At 46.3% G+C, this 23,588-nt stretch overlaps 1 protein-coding gene across 1 annotated transcript in view; it reads left to right on the forward strand.

Moving 5' to 3' along the window:
* Positions 1-385: 385 nt before the first annotated feature.
* The window catches only part of LOC143169447 (acid-sensing ion channel 2), a 524,671-nt gene continuing 501,468 nt past the window's right edge, over positions 386-23,588 (forward strand). Inside the window, exon 1 of the mRNA XM_076356823.1 lies at positions 386-1,139. Coding sequence (XP_076212938.1) covers positions 576-1,139 — 564 coding nt within the window. The 5' untranslated portion in view covers positions 386-575. The remainder of the gene's footprint in view (positions 1,140-23,588) is intronic.

The following is a 23,588-nucleotide window of genomic DNA, read 5'->3' on the forward strand; positions in this document are numbered from 1 at the left end:
GGGTAGGGAGGAGGAGAGATGCCTGAATCCAGCAGCTCACATCCCCGGAGCGCAGGGAACATCACCCGATCGGTCTGAAAGCCCCACTGCTCTGCAAGACATCAGCTGTGGAAAGCGGCATCCTTGGGCTTTACGCACTAGTTAACAGGCTGCGAGCTGCCTCGACTTGTTTTAAGCTTGCTCTCTCGCTTAATCTCATCTCTGTTCGGCGCGTGTGTGTTTGCTTGTGTGTGTGTGTAGGGGGAGGACTTTATTTCCATTGGCTCAGCTTTCGCTGCCCACCCACATCTCTTCCACATCACCTTGGTGTCTCCCTAAATAAAACCAGCCCTTCTTATCGCACCGAAGAAATCAAGAGCGAGAGTTTAAATGGATTTTATATAAATATTTACCCCTACGAAGCTACTGCTGAGCTTGTGGGATAAACTCGCAGCAGCTGGCCTGAGACTCTCCTTCTGTCTCCCACACCTAAAAGGGTTTAATTACTTTCGAGAGGGGAGGGGAGAGATCCGGATCCCAGTTCCAGCTACAGACTGACCCAAAAAGCAGTGCCAGGATTTAACTAACTATCCCTGATGGATCTGAAGGACAGCACCAGCGAGGGCAGCATGGGCAGCCTGCAGCCCTCCAGCATCCAGATTTTTGCCAACACCTCCACGCTCCACGGGATCCGTCATGTCTTTGTCTACGGGCCAGTGACCATCCGTCGCCTGCTCTGGACCTTGGCCTTTGTGGGCTCGCTGGGTCTCCTCCTGGTTGAGAGTTCAGACCGGGTGGCTTTCTACTTCTCCTACCAGCATGTAACCAAAGTGGACGAGGTCGTGGCAAACAGCCTGGTCTTCCCTGCTGTCACCATCTGTAACCTCAACGAGTTTCGCTTTTCCCGGCTCACTACCAACGACCTGTACCACGCTGGGGAGCTCCTGGCTCTGCTTGACGTCAACCTGCAGATCCCCAACCCTCACCTGGCTGACCCAGCTGTCTTAGCCATCCTCCAAGAAAAGGCCAACTTTAAGCAGTATAAACCAAAAGTTTTCAACATGCAGGAGTTCCTGGCGCGGGTTGGCCACGACCTGAAGGATATGATGCTGTACTGCAAATTCAAAGGCCAAGAGTGCAACCATGAGGACTTCAAAACTGTGAGTATGAGCAGACACTCTGCTTTTCTCTTCTCTGGGTGTGCAGACGGTGGTGGTGTTGCAGGACCAGGACAGCATTGGAGGTCACTGGCCAACCTGTGTGGGCATGGTACGATGAGCGAATGGTGTCTGCTGGGCTCTGGCACAGCAGAGGAGGAGGAGGCAGCCTGTTGAGTTGAAGTTTGTTTGCTGGAGTCCTAACGGGGGGTTACATGGAGCCGGCCCTGCAAAAGGCTTGCAGCAGGTCCAGCCTCCATCCTGCATAAGGCCCACGGCTCTCAGGTGGCTGCTTGGTGTCAGACCAGGGCGTCAGATGGGTCCTGCTGAGCATCAGAGGGGGCTTGGGGGTCTCTTGCTATGGCCAGTGAATGGTAGCCAGCCGAAGAAAGTAGAGAGGGCTGGAAAGAGGCCAGCAAGAAAGGCAGGCATGTGGGGATGGTCTGAGTGATGTCCATTAGCTAGTTGTATTTCCCCAGGTGTTTGTAGCCTTGCTGAAATCTTGGAAGGGGAAATTTTTCGACTTGTTCCTGGTGGTCTTGGCTCATAAATCCTAGTTTGCTGTGCAGTGTGGGCAGCAGCTGGGTCCCTTCCTGGTGCTGTGTTAGAGAGAAGGGGGTAAAAAAAAAGAAGACGAGGAAAAGAAATCAGGCTCTGCTCTGAGCCCAGTCTGCTCTTAGGCTGGCGGGGAGGTGGAGCAAGCTGGGTAGCCTGAGGATCCTGAAGGAAGCAGATGCTGCTCAGTTTACAGCTTCTGGACGACACCCTGATGGCAGTGCAGGCTGGCCTGGGTAGTTTGGCCGGCAAAAAGTATCAGCTTAAAATAAAAATAAAAAGTCGGTTGCCTGGAAGAAGTGATGCCCCCGTGCTGCTGGGGCAGGTGAGGGTGCTGGGCTGGGCAAGGGGCTGCAGAGGGGTCCGCTCCCCCCAGGCTGGTGGTTTGAGTCATGCCCTGGCAGGGACGTGGGTGTGCGGGCTGGGACTGGGCTAAGTTGTACTTTGATTTCAGGCCACGCTGGCCAGTCCCTTCACACCGATTCAGCCAGTTGCGGGGTTCGGTAATCCTGAAGTCAGTAACGCTACAGCTTTCAGCTGGTTGTTTCTCTGGGAGCGATGCTGCTTGTTCTGCTCACTACTATATGTCCTGCAGATAGGCAGGTGCCATAACAGGTTTTGTGGTGGTCTGGTTTGTCAGCAGGATCTTTGTCTGTTTTTAGGAGAAGGGAATATTTTCTGTCTCTGCTGCTTTTGGATCTCCCAGCAAATGAGTCCGACTGACTCATGCTACAAAGTAATTTCCATCACCTGGACTGTGCTCTCTTTAAACGTCTGAGCAGGAACATATAATTTTATGCCTCAGTTATTGCCTGTGCATAACCCTGATGCCTTGCCCATTTCAAACTGGATATCCAGGCAAACTGCTCCTTGGGCAGGTCTGAGCAGAGGTTGGGTCATGCGAGTCATGGGAAGGTATCAAGAAAGTCACTAGAAGAGCTTGCTAAAGAAAAGCCATGTGTGACTAAGTCTGGAGAATGGGATAGAAAAGGAGAAACAGATGCAAAAGTCCAGGGGACAGAGGAGTTGGGGAGTGAGGACAGATCCCAACAGGATGGACAGACCTCCCCTAACCATAGCGAGGGTGTGAGGAGAGGGAGGTATTCTGCCTGTGGGCTTCCCAATAATGCAATAAACACCAGCCAAAAGCAAAAGCCTCAAAGCCAGCAAGCAAACAGCACATTCGAAATATCTGCAGGACTTGAAAAAGCAGGTCCTGTTCTCAGATAAGACAGGAGCTCTTAGCAGCCTCCCTGGGACATGGTGGGGTCTCCCTGGCCATTTAGTTTTTCAGGGTAGCTGCTTCTGAAACAATGGTTATTTTTTTTTTCCATGGGGGATACAGTAGTTTCCAGAAAGACTAAATATTCCGTGTCTGCCAAATAAATCCTTGCTGTGCTAAAACAGGTTAGGGCCAGCTAGAAACAGATAGGGTATTACGGACTGACAGTGCTTGTTCTTGTCAAATTACCGTAGAGATTCAGAAACAGGGCAGTGAAATACTTCAGTCCATTCTGCAAAGCAGCTCCTAGATGATCCAGAAGACAACATCTTCCCAGCATTGCCTGCTGTGCCTTTCTAACAGAGGCAGGTGCTTCAGTCTCACTGACTCCAGGTAATCCCCCAGGTTATGGAAATCCAGGGAGCAGCACTCAAAAGGGACACAACAATCCCATTTTCCTTCCAGACTTTACCTCTCAGAGATAAAAGGCAGCAAAAAGTGTCTGCTTGAAAGCTGAGTAGGTCTTTCCACAGGGAGCATGCTGTAAAGATCTTTGAACTGCCTCCGGGCTGAATCAGAACCTCATGTCCTGGATGAATTTTGCATTTAATCACCAACGACCTGTTGCAACTGCATATAGGCTCTGTGACAGCCCATCCATTCTGCTGCATTACCAGTTGGAAAAAGAGGAGAAGCATCATCGCTGAAGCCTGATTTCTTTTGTGTCAGGAAACAGAGGGTGCAAATCCCAGAGCGGTTTTGTAATACGTCATCATGGCGAAGAACTCCGGCTCTTCTTCTGTACTCCTCAAATTCATGCATCTGGGAGCAAAAGAGGCAGGAGTTTTGCAGTAGGAGGCTGCATCAAAGCAGTTAACTCTGCAATAAGGTACTGCTAAAGAAGTTAGAGCAGTATTGCCAGCTGGTCAGCCATCCCTTTTGACGCATGGGGGGGTGGTGTTGTGTGCAGTGCGTCCCCTGAATAAAGCACATGTTGCTTTTGCCACATGGGAAAGCAGAAGCTGGAATGGCAGTGTCTTGGCACTTTGAAAACGTGACTTCACCCTCCTTCCTCCTCCACTTCCCTGTTTCAATTCTCTGTCACTGCTTTATTAACGGGATTTGAGCTGTGCTTTCCTTACACTCTGTTCCTTCTCCCCAGGATAATGTTTAATGCCTCTCAGACAACGTTTCCACCTATTATGGTCTGCTCAGAGGCGTGAGTCCCCTAAGCTTTTCTGCAGAGATACATCCAAAGGGAACAGAAAGGTCTTAGCAGAATATGTGCTGATTCCTGAGCTGGCATTGCCATGCGCTGAGCAGCAGATAAGATAATGCAGACCTCTGCTGTAGGCAAAGCAATGAAGAATAGAAAATTGGCAAAACGCACTTTAGCAAACCCATTCCCTTAGAGTATTTGGAGGAGGGAAGCCTGATAAGAGCAGCAGCCAAGGAAATCCCCTCCTTTTTTTCTGCATTGCTCCTTCCAGGAGGTCTCAGTTGAAAATGACCTCGCAGATGGCATTTTTCTGGAGGAGCTGTGCTCATGCTGCTCAACGTGACATTAAGGTTTTCCCATCCTACTGCTGCTGAGCGTGGTAAAGCTGTGGCTCATCAGCCCTAGACACACTGCTGTGATTTTCTGGGTATCTCTGTGGGTGTGCTGGAGCAAAGCCTCTTTCCTGGGCCTGTTGGTGTGGCTCGTGGTCCTTTGCTGTTCCAGCACGGGATGAACTGAGCAATGGCAGGGGAGCCTTGCAGGAGATTTTTGTGTGTGGCACAGCAAATGCATTGGGCAACAGGGGAGAAAAGCCTGTGAAAACCCTTTCAGCCCATGGGGCAAGTGCAGAATGACTGATGGGACGACCTGGTTGTAGGTACCGAGAATATGAGCAGCAGGGGGAACCGGCTGTCTCAGTCCCACCTTGCTGAGAAAATTAGCCCCAGCAGTCAAGCCCTGCCAGACATATTCAGACAATGGCAGTGGATGTGCGTTCTGGTGTGTGAGCATGTTTTTCAGTCAGGTCATTTGCTAAATGGAATGTGTAACGTATGCTTCCTTGCACATCCAATTCATTTCAGAGGTAACACAATAACTTAGCTTGTGCCTGCTATGCCTTTGTTGCTGGATGTCTATTTATTTTCAGTGGCCATGACAATTGAAGGATATAACTAATTTATTTTCAATACACATTCTTACTGACAGACAGTGTCCACATAATGGAGATTATCTCATGTGAATATTTCTATTCTGAGACACAAGTTTCTGACAATCTTTCTCCATGCACATTTTTTCTCCTATTCTTTCTAGTGCGCCCATGAGGCCAGTGTTTAGTAAATAGCTTTTGCTTTTTAGACTAATTAGTCCATTCTCATCTCCTATTATACAACTTCCACTTTCCTCAAGAAAAAAATCAGGATGGTGGCTGCTTGATTCGGAAAAACATGACTTCTTTCTATTTAACAATTTTTCTGGAAAATCGTTTTTTCCAAAGTTTGCTCCAGAATTTGAGATGCCGTAATGAGATCTGCAATTCTATGATACCCTTTACACAAATAGATAGCTCTTGCACTAGGAGACCAAATCGTTGTGCAGCCTTCCCAGTCTGCATTACAACATCTTGAGTTTGCACAGGCTGTTGAGTTTCGGGGCATGGGCATGGGCACAGGAGGGAGTGCAGGGTTATCATGTTGCTGTTGTTGGTGTCTCAGCTGGGTGTCTAAAATGAGGTGGATTGCTCCTGGGTCACGTATCTGGCTGATGTGCAAACCATACCCTTAAGAAATGCAGACCCTCATTCTACCCAGCATCTGCCTGGACTAAGTTTCTCTGTCCCTTAAGCATTTAGCTGTAAAATGAGTGCGGTAGTGCTTCCCCACGGAGCTGATGGGGTTTGTATTTCCTTTATTTATTACAAAATGGTAGGATAATGCTTTAAAATTCACCAGAATGTTTCATGGGAGGATGCCAGTTGTGATGAACCTCTGTTCATGAAAAAAGCTTCCCGGGTCTTGAAGCATTACTGGAGTTAAAATCTAATGAAGAGAAAGCTGTAGAACCTCAGTGGGGTCTTTTCATGGCAAACCCCATTTTAAGTCCTTTAATACTGAAAGTATTCACACTGGTTGGACTCGATGATCTTAAGGGTCTTTTCCAACCTAAATGATTCTATGATTCTATGGATGAAACAACTCCCATAGGACAGAAAATTCGGAAGTGTGGCTGTAGGTCATTTACTTGGGATGTGGGTGATCCATGCTTGAGACATTGGTCTGACTCAAGACCTGAGCAGCACGGTGGTAAACTCTTCCTTAATTTTCTTTTAAAAGGTCTGTGTTTTGTTCTGGTTTGAGCGATTTCTTACCAGGCACACTCCCCTCCCTCGCTAGGGGTTTGAGATGGGAAATCATCTGAAGATTTGAGATATCTCAGAAATGAGTACAGCCAAGGTATCAGAGACAGCTGGAGATCAGAGGGTTCTGAGCGCAAAGGGAGATGAAGCACAGGGGGGGCCCTGGAGGAGGAAAGACAAAACACTTCTGTGCATAAGAGCCAGCTGTGGGCTCAGCCTTCCCTTGCCCGTGGCCTTCGCTTATGCCGTGCACCTGGCCGCTTCGTTTGAGGGAGAGCAAGAACCACCCTTGTCTTCTAAGTGATTCCCATTCATCACAGTTATTCATCAGAAGGCCAAGTGAAAGCTCCTCTGTCCCCCCATCCGTACCACACCTGCTGAGGGATTTGCACTCAAAACAGCATCTGGAGCTGAAGTAAAATGCAAACACCGCCCTTGAGATGAGGAAGAAATGCTGAGCAAGAAGGATGTCATTAGAGTTGCAAGGACAGAGGAGATGTTTGAGGGCTGCAAGGCTTTATCAGAATTTTCCTGGGAATTGCGTGGGGCTTTCCTTTGCATTGGAAATACCTCTGAATCTGGCTTCTGGCACCTCAGCTCTCCTACCTGCAGAATGGGGGGAAATAGCCTTTCTCCTACAGAGACACAGAACTAAAGTGCCGGAAAGCTGTGGAGAGGCAAGGTTGTAAAAACCAGAGAACAAGGATGATAAATGTCTTTCAGCCACCATGTCCTGGTGTTTCCTTAGCCTGTGGCTCTCTGTGATTAACACATTTCATCTCACAGGGTCTCCCTGACAACTGGTCTTGGACAGAGGTCTCCTGGGTACAGCTCGCTGTCTGCAGGGGATGAAGGGTGAAACCATAGGAAGCATTCAAATGTACTTGTGCTCTTTCTACATGAACCAGACTTAAATCTAGTCATGTCCAAAACTGTAGGTGAAGGCCAGGAAAGACCAGGAACTTATAAAAAAAAAAGCACAGTTTCCATCTGGAGAGGTAAATTGGAACAACATCGCTTGTCCTGACCTTCTTCCATACACCTCATGCAAGTGCCCCTTGGAGACTTCCTGACAAATAAATAACCTCCCAGATGTTCCCTCTTGCAGAACCTTTGTGCTTATCTGACCAAGTGCAGTGATGCCATGTGAAAAAACATGATGTGACTGCTGTAAACCACTCCGTGGGTTTACTCTAAACACTCCTTGCAAGGTCCTGACCACTATGGTTCAGTGTCCATGATCCCCATGGAAGGCAACGGGCACAAATTGAAACCAGTGGTCATAAAGTGAAACAGGAGGAGTTCTCACTTGATTAAAGGAGAAAACAGGTCTGACTTCAGTGATGGCCTGGGTAGCCTCTTGAGGTCCCTGCCAACCCAAATTATTTTATGATTCTATAATAAAAAGCAGGTGCATATCTGCTGGGTCTTATCTCCTTTTGCTGTTTTTTGGGAGTCTCATTTTTTCATGCTCAATTCATTCTCAGTCTTCAATGAAAGCATGAAAAATAAAAGCCAGTTTTGGAAGATGGTTACCTTCCCCTCTACGAGCCTTGTGTACAAGTCTGAGTTCACATTACTGGCCTAAGGAAATAAATTGGCCTAAAACACACAGTTATTGACAACTGTCTGCGTTGAGCATCCGAGGCATTCACAGCTGTCATTCCATAATTAACCTGTCACAGGTTCTCTGAGCAAGCCCCTGGCCTCTTCTATCTCCTGCAACCATCCCAGCTTGCTTTAGGAGGAGACAGTGGAGATTCCCTGAAAAAAACTCCTCAAATTCATCATTCAGCTCCTCTTGATGGAGAAAATGTGCCTCGCAGCTCCTGAGGAGCGCAGCCGGCTGCACAGCAGCAGGGACAGCGAGGTCATCTGAGGCATCTCCATCTCCTCTGGCAGAGCCCGGCGTCTGTGAGTCCCTTCTCCAATCCTTCACTAAAGCATTTGTTAAAGGAATTTATACCTGGAGTGCCAGCCAGTCTCAGCTTGGCCGGTGCAGATGAGCTACGCATTAATTGGCTGTCAGGGGGGACGCATGGTCAGGGTGCAGGCAATAAAAGGCAATATATTGCTCAGATACCATGATAAGGTAGGCCCAAGCAGGGTGCCGGATGGATGTGTTGCTGCCACAGCTATACCAACTGTATATAATACTCAAAAGATATAGAATGTATTTTTCCTACTGGGCTGATGTGACCCTTCATGCAGATATCCATAGGAAGAGCTCTTTGGAAAAACAGATCCATGAAAACCTTTCTTGCCTACAAGATGAGCACAGCTATGAGAGAGCTGGGGGGGGGGAGAATGCAGGTCTTCTAGAGGAAGGAAAACATGAACTGTGGCTATATTTGCAGGTTGCAAAAGTCAGCAGCTATTTTGCCACCTGAATCTGCTGAGAGGTTAAGAAAAAAAGCTTTAAGTGTATTCCCTTTACTAAGGGATGAGCATAACCTGAATGGTCTTCTAAAAGCTCGTCGGGATTTCCAGACCTGCGAATAGCTGTAAGGAAACCTCTTAGGGATCACAAGCTCAACAGACTAAGATGGAAAACGAGCTAGATGAGGTGGACATGTCTGACTCCCATCTGCCATGGATTATCTATGAGACCAGCACCAGAAAAATAAAATTGCCCCTTGGAGGTAAAAGAGACTGTGAGTCATTTAAACAGATTGACATCAGTATGCTCAGGGCCCATCAAGAAACAATTTCCATCCAGCCATGAATATTTACAACTGAAGCACATTCCATTATTTGAAGAAAAGCTGAATTGTTTTGATCATTTGTTGTTGTTGTTGTTGCTGTTGAAGAAAGGATTTAGCCTGTGTGTTAAGTCAGGGAGCATGAAGAAGTGAACAGTAATGGATGGTAATGGAAAATGCACATATACTTGCTCAGGGTGATACAGATGAAAGGAGGTTTAGTCTGCACTTGGTTAGATTTCCAGAGAGGAGCCCATCACAGGGGAACCTTGGCCATCAGGGCTTTTTCACGTGCAATAGAAGCTGCTCAGTTGTCTGCTCCTGTCAGATGAGCCAGTTCTGCGCTGTGATTTCCTCAGAGACTGGAATTGGAAAAGAAAATCAGAAGTGAGAAAGACTGAGCTAAACTCAATCTACTCATCAGGTGCTTCTTCAGATCAGTTTGACCTTGCATGAGAAGGTGATTCCAGGCTCTGCCCAAGTGGTGGGAGCTTCGCGCCAAGTCTTTGGGCTTCCCTTTCAGTCAGTACAAAGGTTGTTCAGATCTCACTTCCAGTGCGAGTTTGTTGAGAAATGGAGTTTGTCCTGAGGGAAATCAATAGTTCTGAGTCTGTCCTCCTTTCATAGCTGAAAAAACCAAACCAAACCAAACCAAAACAGGTTGAGGGCCAAAAATTTTAGGGGGATGAAGTTTTAGCTGCTTTATGAATCTTCGTGATGCTGTTTCAATGATGTTGAAGAGTGATATATGTAATGTAATATAAAGATGGGCATGAAATCAAACGAATTAAAAATGTGTTTGCCTTTTTAAACGTTTTGTCATTATTGGAGGAAGAAAGTTAAAACAACCCATTTAGACATTTTCTTGTTTCATGTTTCATCCATATTCTTTCCAAGCTTTCTGAAATCCCACGCTCATGTAGTGGAGGACAGTCACACAAGGACTTCACTTTATGGGGCTGAATCTCATAACAGTGATTCAAACTGTTTGTTCTCCTGAACGTTTGAGGGAAATTAATCTTAGGCCAGGAGAAGAGAATAAATAAACCCAAGCAAATGCTCTCTGGTGACTTAACTGCATGTACTGTGAGCAGGATAATTTAAGGGCTCAAATCTCTGCCACCGTGACGAGTGACTTACTTCCCCCACTTCAAGTAGAAAATGATGAGCTGAAGCCCTGGTACAGCAGAGAGGAGAGTATAATTGTCATGTGGGATCGCTCAATGGCAGGCAAGAAAACATCATCACAGTATGCTATAGGCAGGACAATAAAGGACTAAATTAATTGCAGTGGAGAGTTAATGACCAGTGGGAGGAATTAATGTAAGCTTAACCCTTAATTAGCTAAACTTTCAACACCACAGTCCACTGCTCCCTGGCACTAAAATGGATGGTACATATAGAGACATCCATTAGAGCCTCTTATTTCTCCCTTTGCCACCTGCTACGCTTTGGAAGAGCAGCATGCGTGATCCATCTTTGCCTACCATGCATGAAACGGCAGCGTCAGTAGCGCTGTTAACTCACCAGCAGTTTTCCAGTGATGGAGAAACCTGTGAGAGCTGAACAAGGATATCAGAGATGCTTCAGCTTGACCTCAAATGTGTGATAGCATTATGTTTTTGGGAGATGGGAGGGACCCTAAGCCACCTGGAAGGTGATGATTTATTTGAGGGGAGCCTTGGATTAGAACAGAATTTTTTGCCACCAAGTTTCTTGTTTTTTCACTGAAGATATGAGCCAGAAATGTTACTGTGAAGTCTGCTGGGAACTGCAGTTTCAGTTCATCATACTCCCATTTTTCTCTGGGCACACTGGTTGGATTATATCTCCCAGAACGTAACATGGTGTCTCCTCTTTTGCTAGGGAGGTGATGCCTGGTTACAGCAGTCACACAGTCCTGATGTATTAATTTTTTTCTTCGAAGCATTTAATGTTTGGGGATTCTTCCTTTTTTTAATGAAAAGAAACAACGTGTTTTCCCAAAAGGTTTTGTGAAAACTGCTGCTGTGGTAGATTCTCAAACAATATTCCCATCTAAACCAATCTTTACGTAAAAATTGAACCAGTTTTCATGAGTAGCATGACCAGACAGGGTGTGGATATCATGCCCTCATTAAGAGAAGGAGTTGCTCTGTGAGATGTTAAGCTTCATACTTGTTGGTTGAACTGCTTTTTTTGTACTCCACCATGGTAATGAATCCCACAGCCACCATCCTTTCTACAGATGCTCCAGGAACACTCTAAGTGGCCATTAACTAATGCTAAATTATGATGGAGCATCTCCTGAAATACGTGGGACATCCACATGAATAACAAATGAATTTGTTTCTGTCAAGGCAATGACAATGGATTGCAGTTGAATTAACATGAGTACTGTTTGCTGCTCTACACCAACTGCAACGAGTTCCTTGTAGGGTGCATGTAGTTACAGGGACACAAATGACAGCAGAGGGATGCCGTGACTGCGAAGATGCAATGGTACAGATGGCTGTTAAGGATGAGCTGTGGGAAAAAGCAAGTCCCAGGCTGACAAACCAATCCTATTTCTATTGAACCCCAGTGGAGTTTGCCTCCTAAAGACATTAATGAGAGCGAGATCATGCTGTTAGCCCCCACAATTGCATCCATCCCTGGAAAAATCATTCTCTTCTCATTATCACTTGGAGGTACAAAAGGACCCTTAGAGGTCAGTCCTATGATGATGTCTCCGTACATCTGCATCTCTTCAGGGAAAAACAGATCAAGAGGGAAGGATTTTTCTATGGTGTCCACGCACGATACTAGAAGAATGTTCAAGGGTCTCCTATCATGCCTATAGGACTCTATAGGCATTATAGTTTCTAAACACTGTTTCTCTGCTGGGTATGTTAGCGTCCAGAAACTTGTGTTACATCTCTGCTTCTGTTGGCGCGTCATGTCAGGTTGAGCCGTGGCTCCCAGCTCCTTGTTCTCAATCTGTGTTGTGTATCTTGAGGTGCTGTGCAGGGTGTGAAGTGGCAGGTTAAATGAGGTGGGAAAAAGGAATAGGGGAGAGCAACAGAGGAAGAGGGAAGGTGAGACAGAAATGGGAGAAAACTGTGTTTATGGCATGAAGAATCAGAGCCCTGCGGTTGGCTCCAAGAAAAGCAAATTCAGATCAGAAGCAAGCACGGGTTTTTGAAACACAGATTGATGAGCCTGGATTTGGTCTGAACATTACCATTGAAAACTTTCCATCAGAAAATGCTTTCTGAATGAAAAAAATTGCTTTCCTAAAGTTACACTGACTGGGATGAGACTTCCCTTGAGAAAAATGAAAGCTTTTTGTCTTAAAGCATTTCTATTTTCCATTAAATTAATTAAAAAAAAAATCTCAGAGCAAAATAAAATCTTGAAACCCCGGGATATCTCATTAAGTGCATGTTCTGAGTTTCAGCTAGTTCTGAATTAAGTAATGGAAAAAGTCACCCAGAGCTGGGGAACTTTCCACCACGTGGTCTCTACATTTTGCACTTGTAGGCCAGATGCACCCCAGGCTCTATTTTACATGGGTTTTGGGGCAAAACCTGGTATCATCTGATGTTATAAGGGTGAACCCTGAGTTATATACTCATACCTGGCTTTCCCTGAAGAGGGGGATTTCAGACTCTGCTTTCAAACGAGTCCCCTCTTTCAAAGGGCAGGTTTCAGAGCAAGATGTTTTCTGATAGACTATCCTCTGAGCTTTCTGGGGATGGTTCAGTTTCAGCCTTATTTCCTGATAATAGAAGGTTTCAGCAATTTTGCCTCCATTTGAAAGAGCAGGAGAAGTCTCTAAAACATTGGGTTTCTACAGGTTTCATGAAAACTGGCAGCTGGGAGAGATGCAAACTCAAGTCCACCAAGGAAAAGCAGGGTCAACGATGGTACTATACATTTTGTCTGACAGCAGCCAGCTGTCCAACAAACATATGTGCCCCACTTTCTTCAAAAGCAGCCTGGCAATAACAAGACAGCTTACGCTTTTCTGACAGTACAGACAGCACAATGAAGAAAAAAATCAGTATGCATAGGGCTGTGCTGCCCATGGGATATGGAGAAACAACCCAGAGGTAGATCTGTGTGCGTGTGAAGGTAGGTACATGGATGTGGATGTTAGCTGCTCCTGGCTTATTCTGCTTTTGCCTGGTGGGAATCCTAAGGGACCTGGGAGGGAGCAGGGAGAGGTTAGAAGACAAAATATCTTCATCTTTAGGAAAACAAGCTTCATTAATTCTTCTGTTTCAAGAACAACTTGTTTTATAGTGGATTTGGTTTTTCACAGGTTATGTAAGGCATTCATTTCCCCCCTTGCATTTGCTGAATTGTTCTCTTCTGCTGAATGTGTGAGCCGTTGAACATGCACACGCATATGGCTACCTATATACGCATGAATCGATCTGCTGGGCTGTCACTGCAGTTCCTGCTGGGAGCACAGGTGCTGCATCCTGATTTTTTAACCACCGTGTTGCCCAGAAAGTCAGAGATGCTCGTGCTGGTTTATTATCGAGGCATGGCTTTGGAATACAGTGCTGTGTATACAATATGGGCTACAGGGATAGAGAGGATTTGGGGGGAGACCAGAGCCTCATGGTGCTAGGTGGTCTATGCAGTAAATGCCCACACCTCATCTCTCAGAAAGAAAGCGGGAATGCGGAAGAGGGACTGGGAGTGGAGACATCCTTTTACTTTTAAGCTAAGGCCCAGACAAATGGTGTGAATCTGATTCTTCCCTCCTGAGCTTGGGAAAGGGTGGGAAAAGTACGAGTTTAAACCATTTTAACACCTTCTTTTGCTGGGCTTTGCCATTCTGAATAGTCCCCATCCGTCCTGGTGTGACTTCTTTTGCGCTTGTGGCTCGTGGCTCTCCAAAAGAGGTGGGAAAAGGCAAAGAGCTCCTGTATGGAGCCCTCCAGCCTTGCTCCTGCTGTGCCCTCTGCTCCACCCCACGAACAGGAGACTGTGAGCAGAAATACTGCCATTTCACTTCAACAGCCAGGTTATCCATTTGGTCCCATTACACCCATGGTAGTCAGCTCTTGGTCTCCAACCTGCAGTGAGCCAGCAGCTAATTTCCTTGGGTTGAAAACAGGGGCGCTGCTATCTTGCCCCCTGGCATGCACAGGACAGGTGGCAAGGGTGGGAGCTGCCCTGCATGCCTCCTCCCAGGGACCAGACCACTCTCCATGATATTCCTCACCAAAGACAATGTACGTGTGGCCACACTGAGGAGGACTAGGAGAAGACCCCCCCCAAAACCCATATGGGGTGATGCTGCTTTGTCTCACCAGGATCCACTCCCAGCTTAACTCCATGGGCAAGAGCTTTCCCCCTCCAACCAACTAGCTCTGAGTCTGCCTAACTCCCGGCAGCGGGAGCAGGCCCACGGAGCTGCTGTGAACCTGCGCTGCAGGACTCGGGATGCACGAGCTGACCGCAGCTTTGCATCGCGCTTCTCGGGGCGTGGGTAGGAACAGCAGCCCGCCCAGCTCTGAGCCTCCGTAATACTGCATCGGTACAGCGTTCGCACGCCTCCGTTCGGATTGATGATGAAATTGTCAGCTCCTTGGGGCAAGCAATGTTTATTATTAAACATTTCTTTTTTAAAATTGATTAAAAATTAAATAAGGGAGGGGATTTGTTTCAGCCTGCCTCAGAGAATGACGTGGGCTTGTGATTTTGTGCAGAGACAAGAATATCCATCATTCCTGTTTGGAAGGAATTAAAACCAAACAGAGTTTTCTATGAATGACTTAACTCAAAAAACATTTTGGTAGCCTTGCTTACTATATTTGCAAGTCAGGTACACAGCGTACCTGAGCGTCCATAGCTATTCCCAGCTCTGCAAACCCCAGATAGCTTCTGCAAGCGCATGCAGGCTAAACAACATCCCTAAGTCAAACGCCTGCCTCCCTTCCACTTTGGAATGCTGTTAAATGTGGAAGGGTATTTCTAAGCCTAAGATTAGTCCTCCATTTCGTATGCCATTGGCTGTTTGTTAGTACAATTAATTGCAGAATATTTTCCTCCCATGTTTCAAAACAATCTGTAATGGTACCCCTTGCAGGGGGTTAAAGTAAAGCACAGCTACCACAGGTACATTCATGTGGCAAACTTTCTAGAGATCAAGCAAGGATAATTTAGTCACCAGGGAAAGGCAAATGTGTTGTGCATTTATTTTGTTGCAAATCAGGTAGGTACGTACACCGTCCCCATTTGCAAAGTAATCTCGGAAGCTGGGGAAGAGGTGTAAGTGAATTGTTAACACTGTTATCGTTAGTCCTTTTAGCTCGTGTATTCCTTCCATGCTTTTTTCTATCAGGAGGAGAAATAAACGTGCGAGTCAGGTATGTTCTTGTAATTGCACTTGTCTTTCAAAAAAGACACACACACACTTTCATTAAACACAAGAAAACAAGAAAACAGCATGCAGCTTCTTTGCTTTGGTCTGCCCCTCCTCTAAGCTGTATGCCCAAGCAGCTCCATCTCCCTGCAGTGTTTCATGGTCCCACTTGGAATAGTTTCTCTTTGTTTTCTGTCCAGGCATATCCAGGCTTGACATTTTCCAGCTATTGGGTGTGCAACCAGGGGTAGCCCTCAGGCCACATCAATATGATGTTTTTCAGTCAAGATGTTGGCTCCTGTCTCACTGGATTTTTAAGGATGGCGATGATTCAGTGATGCAGATGATGATTTTTTATCACTTATTACAGCAGTGATGCACCAAACCCCAGTTTTATGCGTATGATGCTTGCTGCTTGCGGGGAAACCCATGTTCCTGAGATGTCCATCTGGGCAGCCCTGCAGAGGACATCTTTGCATCTTGCTCCTGAGTTGAGAGACAGTTTCCAATAACTCCATGCTGGATTTTTCTACCTACCCAGTGCAAGCTGGGAGAGGAAGGAAAGGTCAGGGGAAGGGGAGCCCACTGTTCGGAGTAGTGCCCGGGCTGGTGGGGATCAGGGAGGCTGCTGTCTCTGCTGTAGATAGGCAAAGGGGCTCATTTTTTGCAGGCACCAGGGAGCTGTCGGATGTGCCTTTGGTCCTTTGGACCAACTTGCGCTGGGTGTGAAGAGCACGCTGGTGGCTGTGAGCTGGGGAGACTTTCTACTGGTGGAAGCAATGTGCAGGTCTTTCGCCAAGTCGAAGGATGAAGAGGAAACGTGTGTTCCTCTGCTCCAGACAGTAAAAGCAAGATGCAGCACAGCAGGATCAACATCAAGCTTTTGCTCAAGTTACCACATTTTCCAGAGATGCAGGAATGGGTCCCCAGGTGCAGCATCACATGAATGCACCTTTGGGAACCCAGGCTCTGCTCTTCAATGACAGTTCATTTTGTGGTCTCTGCAAACTGTATCACTTTGTGCAGCACAGATGGCCATGGAAAAGCATGAGCAGAAGCATGTCTAATGGTTACAGCTGATATTCTCTCAACCCTGAGGTCAACCGCCTGCTCTGCTGCCTGTGTGATCTTGACTCCAAGAAAGGACTTGAATTCAAGGGAGTGAGGGACATTTGTCTGAGCCTCCATTGCTGGAAATAATGCTTAGCTCTATTCTTTCCCTGTATTTTTCATGCCAGACCGTCATAAAAAAATACTTCCATGCTGAATTGCATAGCTTTCCTCCCTTCTTTACTAGTAACACAGAATTATCTTCCTGTTTCTTTAAAATTCAGAGGTTTAGCAAGTAGATAAATTACACTTCTTAAAAACCCAGCCCCAACTGTGAAGCAAATATTCCTTTTCTCTCAGGAAACCATTCCTTTGCCTTGTTATTTTGAGCTCCATCATGGTTGTTGCCATGCAATGGCAACTTGGTGGAAAAGGAGGTTAAGTGCTGAGGTTAAAACAGGTTCAAGCATAATCCGGAGTGCCCTTGGCAAAGACAGAAGTGTTTTAGTGGGTCTCATTCATCATTGCCTGACTGCTTAAAGTGGTGGAGTGGCTCATTATTGTTTTTATATGCCTTTATGAGAGCTGCAAAAGAGCCAAAGAGAAAAGTACCACCGTTTTCCTCCCTTAACCCACACTCAATGGGGAACACTAATATTTAAGACCTCAGAGTGCACTGTAAAAGGTTTCCTCTTCAGAAACCAAATTCCCCTGCATCAGCCACGTGGAGCAGCTCAGGCTCAGCTCCAGAGAAGAAGTTTCTGTTGGTTTGTGGAGTTACGTCTACAGCAGCATTTTGGAGCTGATAGCAGGGGGCTGCTATTGCCAGCTGGTATTGCCAGACCTGCCTTCATGAAACCACTGTCTGCCCCTAAGCCAGCTGGTGGCTTTTCTCCTCATTGATCCTGCCAAAGCTTTGTCCTCCCTGTGGGCTGGATAAACCTTCAGCAGGGGCTGTGAGCTCTGCAATGTAGGGAAAGATTGCACCGTCACAGAGCATTAAAAAAAAATACTTTGAAGATCACAGATCTTAAACATCACTGAGCAAAGACCTTCTTAGTGCTCCATCCTTGCCTATTTGTTTTGCACATGTCGATCCCAGCTGATACATGCAGCAACTCAGTAGGCCATACCTGAGAATTTTTGCGCCGATATGTAAACTACCAGAATGACAGGGCAGAGGTCCTGACTAGGTTTTTTTAATTAAGTGGCTGCTTTAACTTTATGCACCTTGCCAAGGATCTTTACAAAGCTATTTCTTACGGAGATCAGGATATGTTAATGCAACTGGAGAAAGCAGTGGTAAATGCTAGTGCAGAGTGAACGGTTAGTCTCATGTGTTCAAAAGCGGCTGAACCCGAACTGGAACAGGTACAGAGAGGGACTACGAGGAGGCTTAAGGAAAAGAGGCACCTGTTCTAGGAGGGAAGATTATCAGAATTTAGCTTGTTTAAGCTAGCAAGGCAAAGGCTGTGTGAAGGGCTGTGATCAACTCTGTAGAAAATACGTCAAGGGGATAAGCACTGAGAGGGAAACGGAGCTATTTCAGCTAAATGATGATGCTGGCTTTGGAGCAAATTGGTCATAGATAACTTTATGCTGGAAGTGAGAAAGGGTTTTTTTTTAATGCTTGAAGGAATGAAATCCTAAAGTAACTGCTAGGTGGGAATAATGGGGATAAAAAGCCTAGCAGGTTTTAAAACAGGATCATCCCTTGTGGATGGGATTATATGATGTGGTTGCCAGTAACGGGAGGCTGCGTTCAAGGACCTCTCCAATTTGATGCACACCAAAATTTTCCTTTACTGGAGGAATGGATTGGGTGCACACCTGGATCGTGGGTGTTAGGCACATCCGATCTGGGTTCAGCAAGGTGCTGGGGTGCCTGGGAAACCTGGCAAAACATAGTCATGTCCTGGAAAGCTCTTTCCCCTCAGTTCTTGGAGACACATAGCGTGAATTTCTGTGTTTCTTGATCATGAGAAGATTTTAATACACAGCTTGTCAGATCTGGAAATTTGATTAACTCAGACTCTGTCTATGTCTGGATGGAGATACTAATATTTAGTCCATCAGGGTGCAAGTCCTTTGGGTGCTCAACCCTGTCCAGTGCTATGTGAAGATCCCATGTGGAGGCTGAAGCAGCTTCTGTGGTTGAGGGTGTTCGTGTTGCTTGCTACGAGCATCTACCCAAAACATGAGTGCAAGACACCTGAACTGCAGACAATCTCCAGTCTGACAATCTCTCAAACTTACATGTTAATGTCAAGTTGGGGACATCCCTGAGTGTTATTCAATGTTTTCACCTTCAAGGGGTGGTAAGAACGTCCTGGGGGTTTTGCTAATGGCCAATCTGACTGAAATCAAGGCACTAGATATGGGATTTTTGTTTATCATCTGTATTGATATAGCACCTGTGAGCCCTTGGAATGCTGTTGTATTAGATGGTGTACAAAAATGGATCGGAAAGATGGTCTGTCCTCTCTATTGCTTAAAAATAATATAATGTTCTCTCTGATTTAAGGGGTCTCTGAGCAGCAATGGAGAAAAAGGGGAAAGCATCGGCTAGATTGATTCTGACCAATAGCTTTCCTGTACTCATACTACAACAGAAAAAGAAATGCAAACCTTATTTGAAAAGACAGTAATACACTCCCTCTGCAGAAATGAGTTAGTTGGTCTTGATTTTATCCACCTGGGAACTCTGATGATTGTCTCATGAAACAGAGCACCCGGTCTATTATCCCATAAATAAGCAAGAACAAATGCACTGTGTTTTCATTACAAAGCATGGCTCCCCTGCAGGGCTGCCGCACGCACTGGAATGTACTACAGAAGAGGAAAGAAATTTGGAAGCTTGCCCTCAGGTTTCCTAGAGAGACAAGGCTGTGGTAGCAGTTAGAGAAATATTCGCTCTGCCCACCGGGGTTTCCCTCCCATGGCTAAAAAGTGATTGTTGTTGCTATTAATTAGAGCTGTATGGAAACATTCACAGGCAAACCTGGAGCCACGTCAAAACATGCCACGCAGGGTTGTGTTACAGGCTTAAATTGCAAATCAACCCCCTTGAATGATGCACAGTGATGCCTGAAGGGAGTGGGTGAGCGAGCGAGAGATCTGGCATGAAGTGACGCGGAAATGCATTTAGGACAAACCAAGGTCCAGATGTGGACTAATTAAGACTCATTTTCTGTTGACTTAGGGGATATTATCTAACAAATCTGGGACTGGCATTCCAGCTTTGTGCTGAATGTGCAGTTCAACCTCCTTTCTTCTTGATTTTAGTGCCAGCACTGGGATTTTGCTCTGAATCCATTTTGTTCCCTTTTGAATCCTAACTTTTGTGCTTGAAAGCTCCACTCAAAGTGAGGCCAGCAATGACCCTGCTAACACCACTTTGTGCTGCAGTCAGGCCTTGTACTATTGAAACCCTTCGGTGCTTGCTAGATTCACCTACAACCCATCTCCAGAGGGATTACCCTGCTGTAAAGGAAAAGTACAGATCAGGCCAGCTAGATCTCAGCTGGTCCTGCTGCAAAAGGAGGGATGCTCTGCTTAACCAATGCAGCCAGCAAGGAGAGAGGCTAAAAAGTAAATCCGTACTGGTTGCTTGGTACGAAGTACAATAAAGCTGTTCTAATGGGTGGGGGCGGCTTTGCTGGAGCTCACCTGGACGTTGAAATTGCCTCTCCTGGTCAGCAGTAAAAGGTTCATGCTGGTGAAAATGCAGCAGGACAGAAGCGTGAAGGATCTGCCCTAGCCGGCAGCTCAGCATCACCCCTGAGATACGTGTCAGCCTGGGATGTGAGAGAGTTTTCCATCTCTCACTGTTGTGTTCCAGATCATTTGCTTTGACTGTGTGCATATGTTGTCAATTCACCAGCACCTTTACGCACTCAGTTATAATTCACATTTTCTGTTTTTTAATGAACATTTGTTCACTGGAGCATTTGCCAGGGAGTGTGCGTGGTGCGCAGAGCCAGCCCACATCCCAGCAGCCTCCAACACAATCTAAGGCAAGGAATCAAGCTCGGAAACGAATCAAGAATATATTATGTGACACGCGCCGCCTGCTGTGTGAGACACAGGGGGACTCTGTGAAAGGGAGTCTTGCAAGAAAGTCCTAGCAGCCATGCAGATTGAATACTTCTTGCCAATGCAGTGGAAAATCCCAGGGATAAGCATGGCCCTGCTGAAATTCCCTTAAAATCCAAATATAGTCTCAGTCACTGCCACACTTAAGCACCTCACCGTCTTCTGTTCCCACCACAAGGTTTGTTATCTGGGTTGCTATTCCCATCATGTAGATGGAGAATGGAAGCAAACCAGGGTCTATTGATTGCACGGTGATGAGCGGCCTTTGAGAAACATCCCAGGGGCCCCAGATCTTCAGGAGGGTATTGAGAGACAGAAAGGGTATAGACAGAGCCAGGACTGAATGTGATTCTTCTAAAGATCCAGGACTCATGCAAAAAAGGGAATGCATGGGCTATGTGAATATTTCAGAGAGGGTTGGGAGCCCAATCCACTTTGTTGATAGAGCAATGCAAATTCATAATTACTGTCGATAAACATGTTCGAGTTAATTACTTCTCCCATTTGATGGCTGTGCAAATGATGCAATGACTAATAGAGACTGCTTTCCTTTCTTCTTTGCTGTGAAAGCCAAGGCTACAGCATGTGGTTGGGACGGACGTGTCAGGAAAGCCAAGGAGCGGACAGAAGAGCTGATGCCAAAGTCGAGCAGCTCTGAATCTTGCTGGGGGCACGAGCCTGGGACCGGGAAACTGGACTCGGATTTCAGAAGCTTTTACTTCTATCTCCTTGCCCTCAAATGCAGCTGCTTCTTGGACAAAATCAGCCTGGCTTTTAAAGTAGGTCAGGCTCTGTAGAACTGAAGTCATCTCAGGATGCTCTGTAGAAGAAGAAATACATGTCAGTGTGACAGCACTCCGTACAGTGGTTTTTAATAGAGTTGCTCTCCATTTACTGATCCATGTGATTCAGCCAGTAGCTGTAACACAGAAGAAATGGTGCATCCAGCTGGGACAACCCATGGGTCACAAATCTCACCTGAAGGGATGGACTCAAGCAGAGACGAGGACAGCGCAAGAGAAACATGGGAGTGAAGGTTCAAATTCTCAAGCTGCTTCCAAAAAGATGGACTTGGAGAAGCACCAGGCTCCTAAGCACCTTTTAAGCAGATTTGGGGTCCCAAAAACCTAGTTATCCACTCAGACTCTAGTGTCTCATTAAGAAATCCCAGATTTTTTTGGATAGTCTGTCAGCAATTCAGTCTGGACTATTTTAATAGCATGAAGGCATCCTGGACACTCCTTTTAGGTCTCAGACACATAATTAGCAGTTTAGGGTTCGGAACAGCTTGTTAGCGTTTTGGGAATCGGAAAGGCGACACCAATGAATCATGATTTCAGGCACCTGCTCAGCAGCTGTGAGTTTTGGATCCCCCCTGTTAGCAGTCCCAGGGAGTTTCAAACCTGTTTTCAGGGAAGCATTTCCATTAGCCTGGAGAGAAATTCACGTTTTGTCTCCTGTCATTCCCCAGCAGCCAAATCCTTCTGCTTCATTTTCCTGGGAGGCGGCGGCAGCAGTCCCAGGCACCGCGACTGCTGAGCTGCAGTTTGCTGTTTGCTATGTGCTCTAAAATCTGCGTTTAGTTTAACACATTAAGCCAATCTGTTTCCCAAACCCAGCTGCAACTACAACCCTCTGGGGGAGCTTGGCAGCGCTGCCGATCTGACACTGCTCGCCAGCAGCGCTCGGGTACGCGGGCTTTTTGGGAAGGCAGTGAAGAGGAGCGGAGAGGAGGAGGAAGATGTAAAAGCAGATCAGCACAGCACCTCTGAGCAACTTTCCCTTCTTCCAGAGCCACCCATCATTCAACAGAAACACAAAAGAGAATAGAAAAATAGTATTTGCTGACTCTCTGAGGAATGCAAGGCTGAAGCAAACTCCATGTGAGGGATCTATGCATTATTTATGGCTCTCTGTGATGTATGCGATCCCCTCTGGATGAGCAAGTTTTCTTGCTCAGAGAGATGCTCTTAACAGACAGTTTAAACCCCAATCCCCCTTTTCTCCACTGAGCTGAGACTGTAGGACACGAAGGCATAGCTGCGCTCCCTTCATCTCCCCAGGTGAGAGCAGCCAGAAGGATTTGTCAGACCAGCCGCGCGTGGGATGTGGACCCACGACTCTGGAGAGCACATCTTCCCCGGGCAGGGTTTGCTGTCGGTGCCCTCACCAGCTCGATTTCAGCCAGCAGAGCTCTGCTGAGCCAGGCAGCGGTATTCTCCCTGTCTAGACGGGCCTTGGAAATGGTGCTTCTGAGTCGAGATCTTCCAGCTGGGGTAGGTTCGTTTCACAGCCTCGCCTGAAAGCTTCCCTTGGAAATGCTGCCGCTTTGTGATGGGTTCCTGTCCTGCTGGACAGGAGCCCAGTCAAACCTGCTTTTCAAAGTGTGCCAGGACCAATTCATGTTGTTTTGCTCCGTGATGCATGTAGAATAAATCAGAATAAAAATCAGAGCAACATGAAGGTAACGCTGATATGGGCTTATTTGCATTTTACTTCTTTATGACCATAAAATATGAAAATATATTATAACATGATAGGTTTTTATATTGTGTTATACTAGGCTTCATATATTATAAAGAGTTTATATTAAATATTATAATAGGTTTCCACACACATATATTATTAAGTGGATATTTAGTATAAATTAGGTGGTTTTGTTATTATAAAGTGCCACCCATATTTCAGTACAGCAACATGTTAAAGATAAAAAGGATTAAAGTGATAAGTTGGAACTGTCTGTTTTACTTACCTAAAATAAAATACTTCAGCATTTCTGAAACTAAACAAGAAAGTCCAAGTGATTCATTTAGACTTTTGTCCTGAAGTGGATTTCAATGAATCAAATTGACGCTTTGCTGTGAAATGTTAGAAACGAGATGAGACCACATTTTCCTCTCAAGTGTTTTCTGATCATTTCTCCACTCAGCGCCTGCCCCATCCCAGCCTTGGGAGTGAGCAGCCTTCAAGCCAGGGCCACATGGGCTCTGGGAAGCTGGTGGGAAAGCGGGAGCCACCAGCGCAAGGTTTTTGAGCGTTTGCAGAGGAAAATGTTCAGCACCTTGGAAAAAATGGCCAGGTGTGGGATTTTTCCTCTGCCTCCTCTAGCATGGTCTTATCTCTTGGGCTTTC

The sequence above is a fragment of the Aptenodytes patagonicus genome, chromosome 20, assembly GCF_965638725.1.
Source record: "Aptenodytes patagonicus chromosome 20, bAptPat1.pri.cur, whole genome shotgun sequence".
Classification (NCBI taxonomy): Eukaryota; Metazoa; Chordata; class Aves; order Sphenisciformes; family Spheniscidae; genus Aptenodytes; species Aptenodytes patagonicus.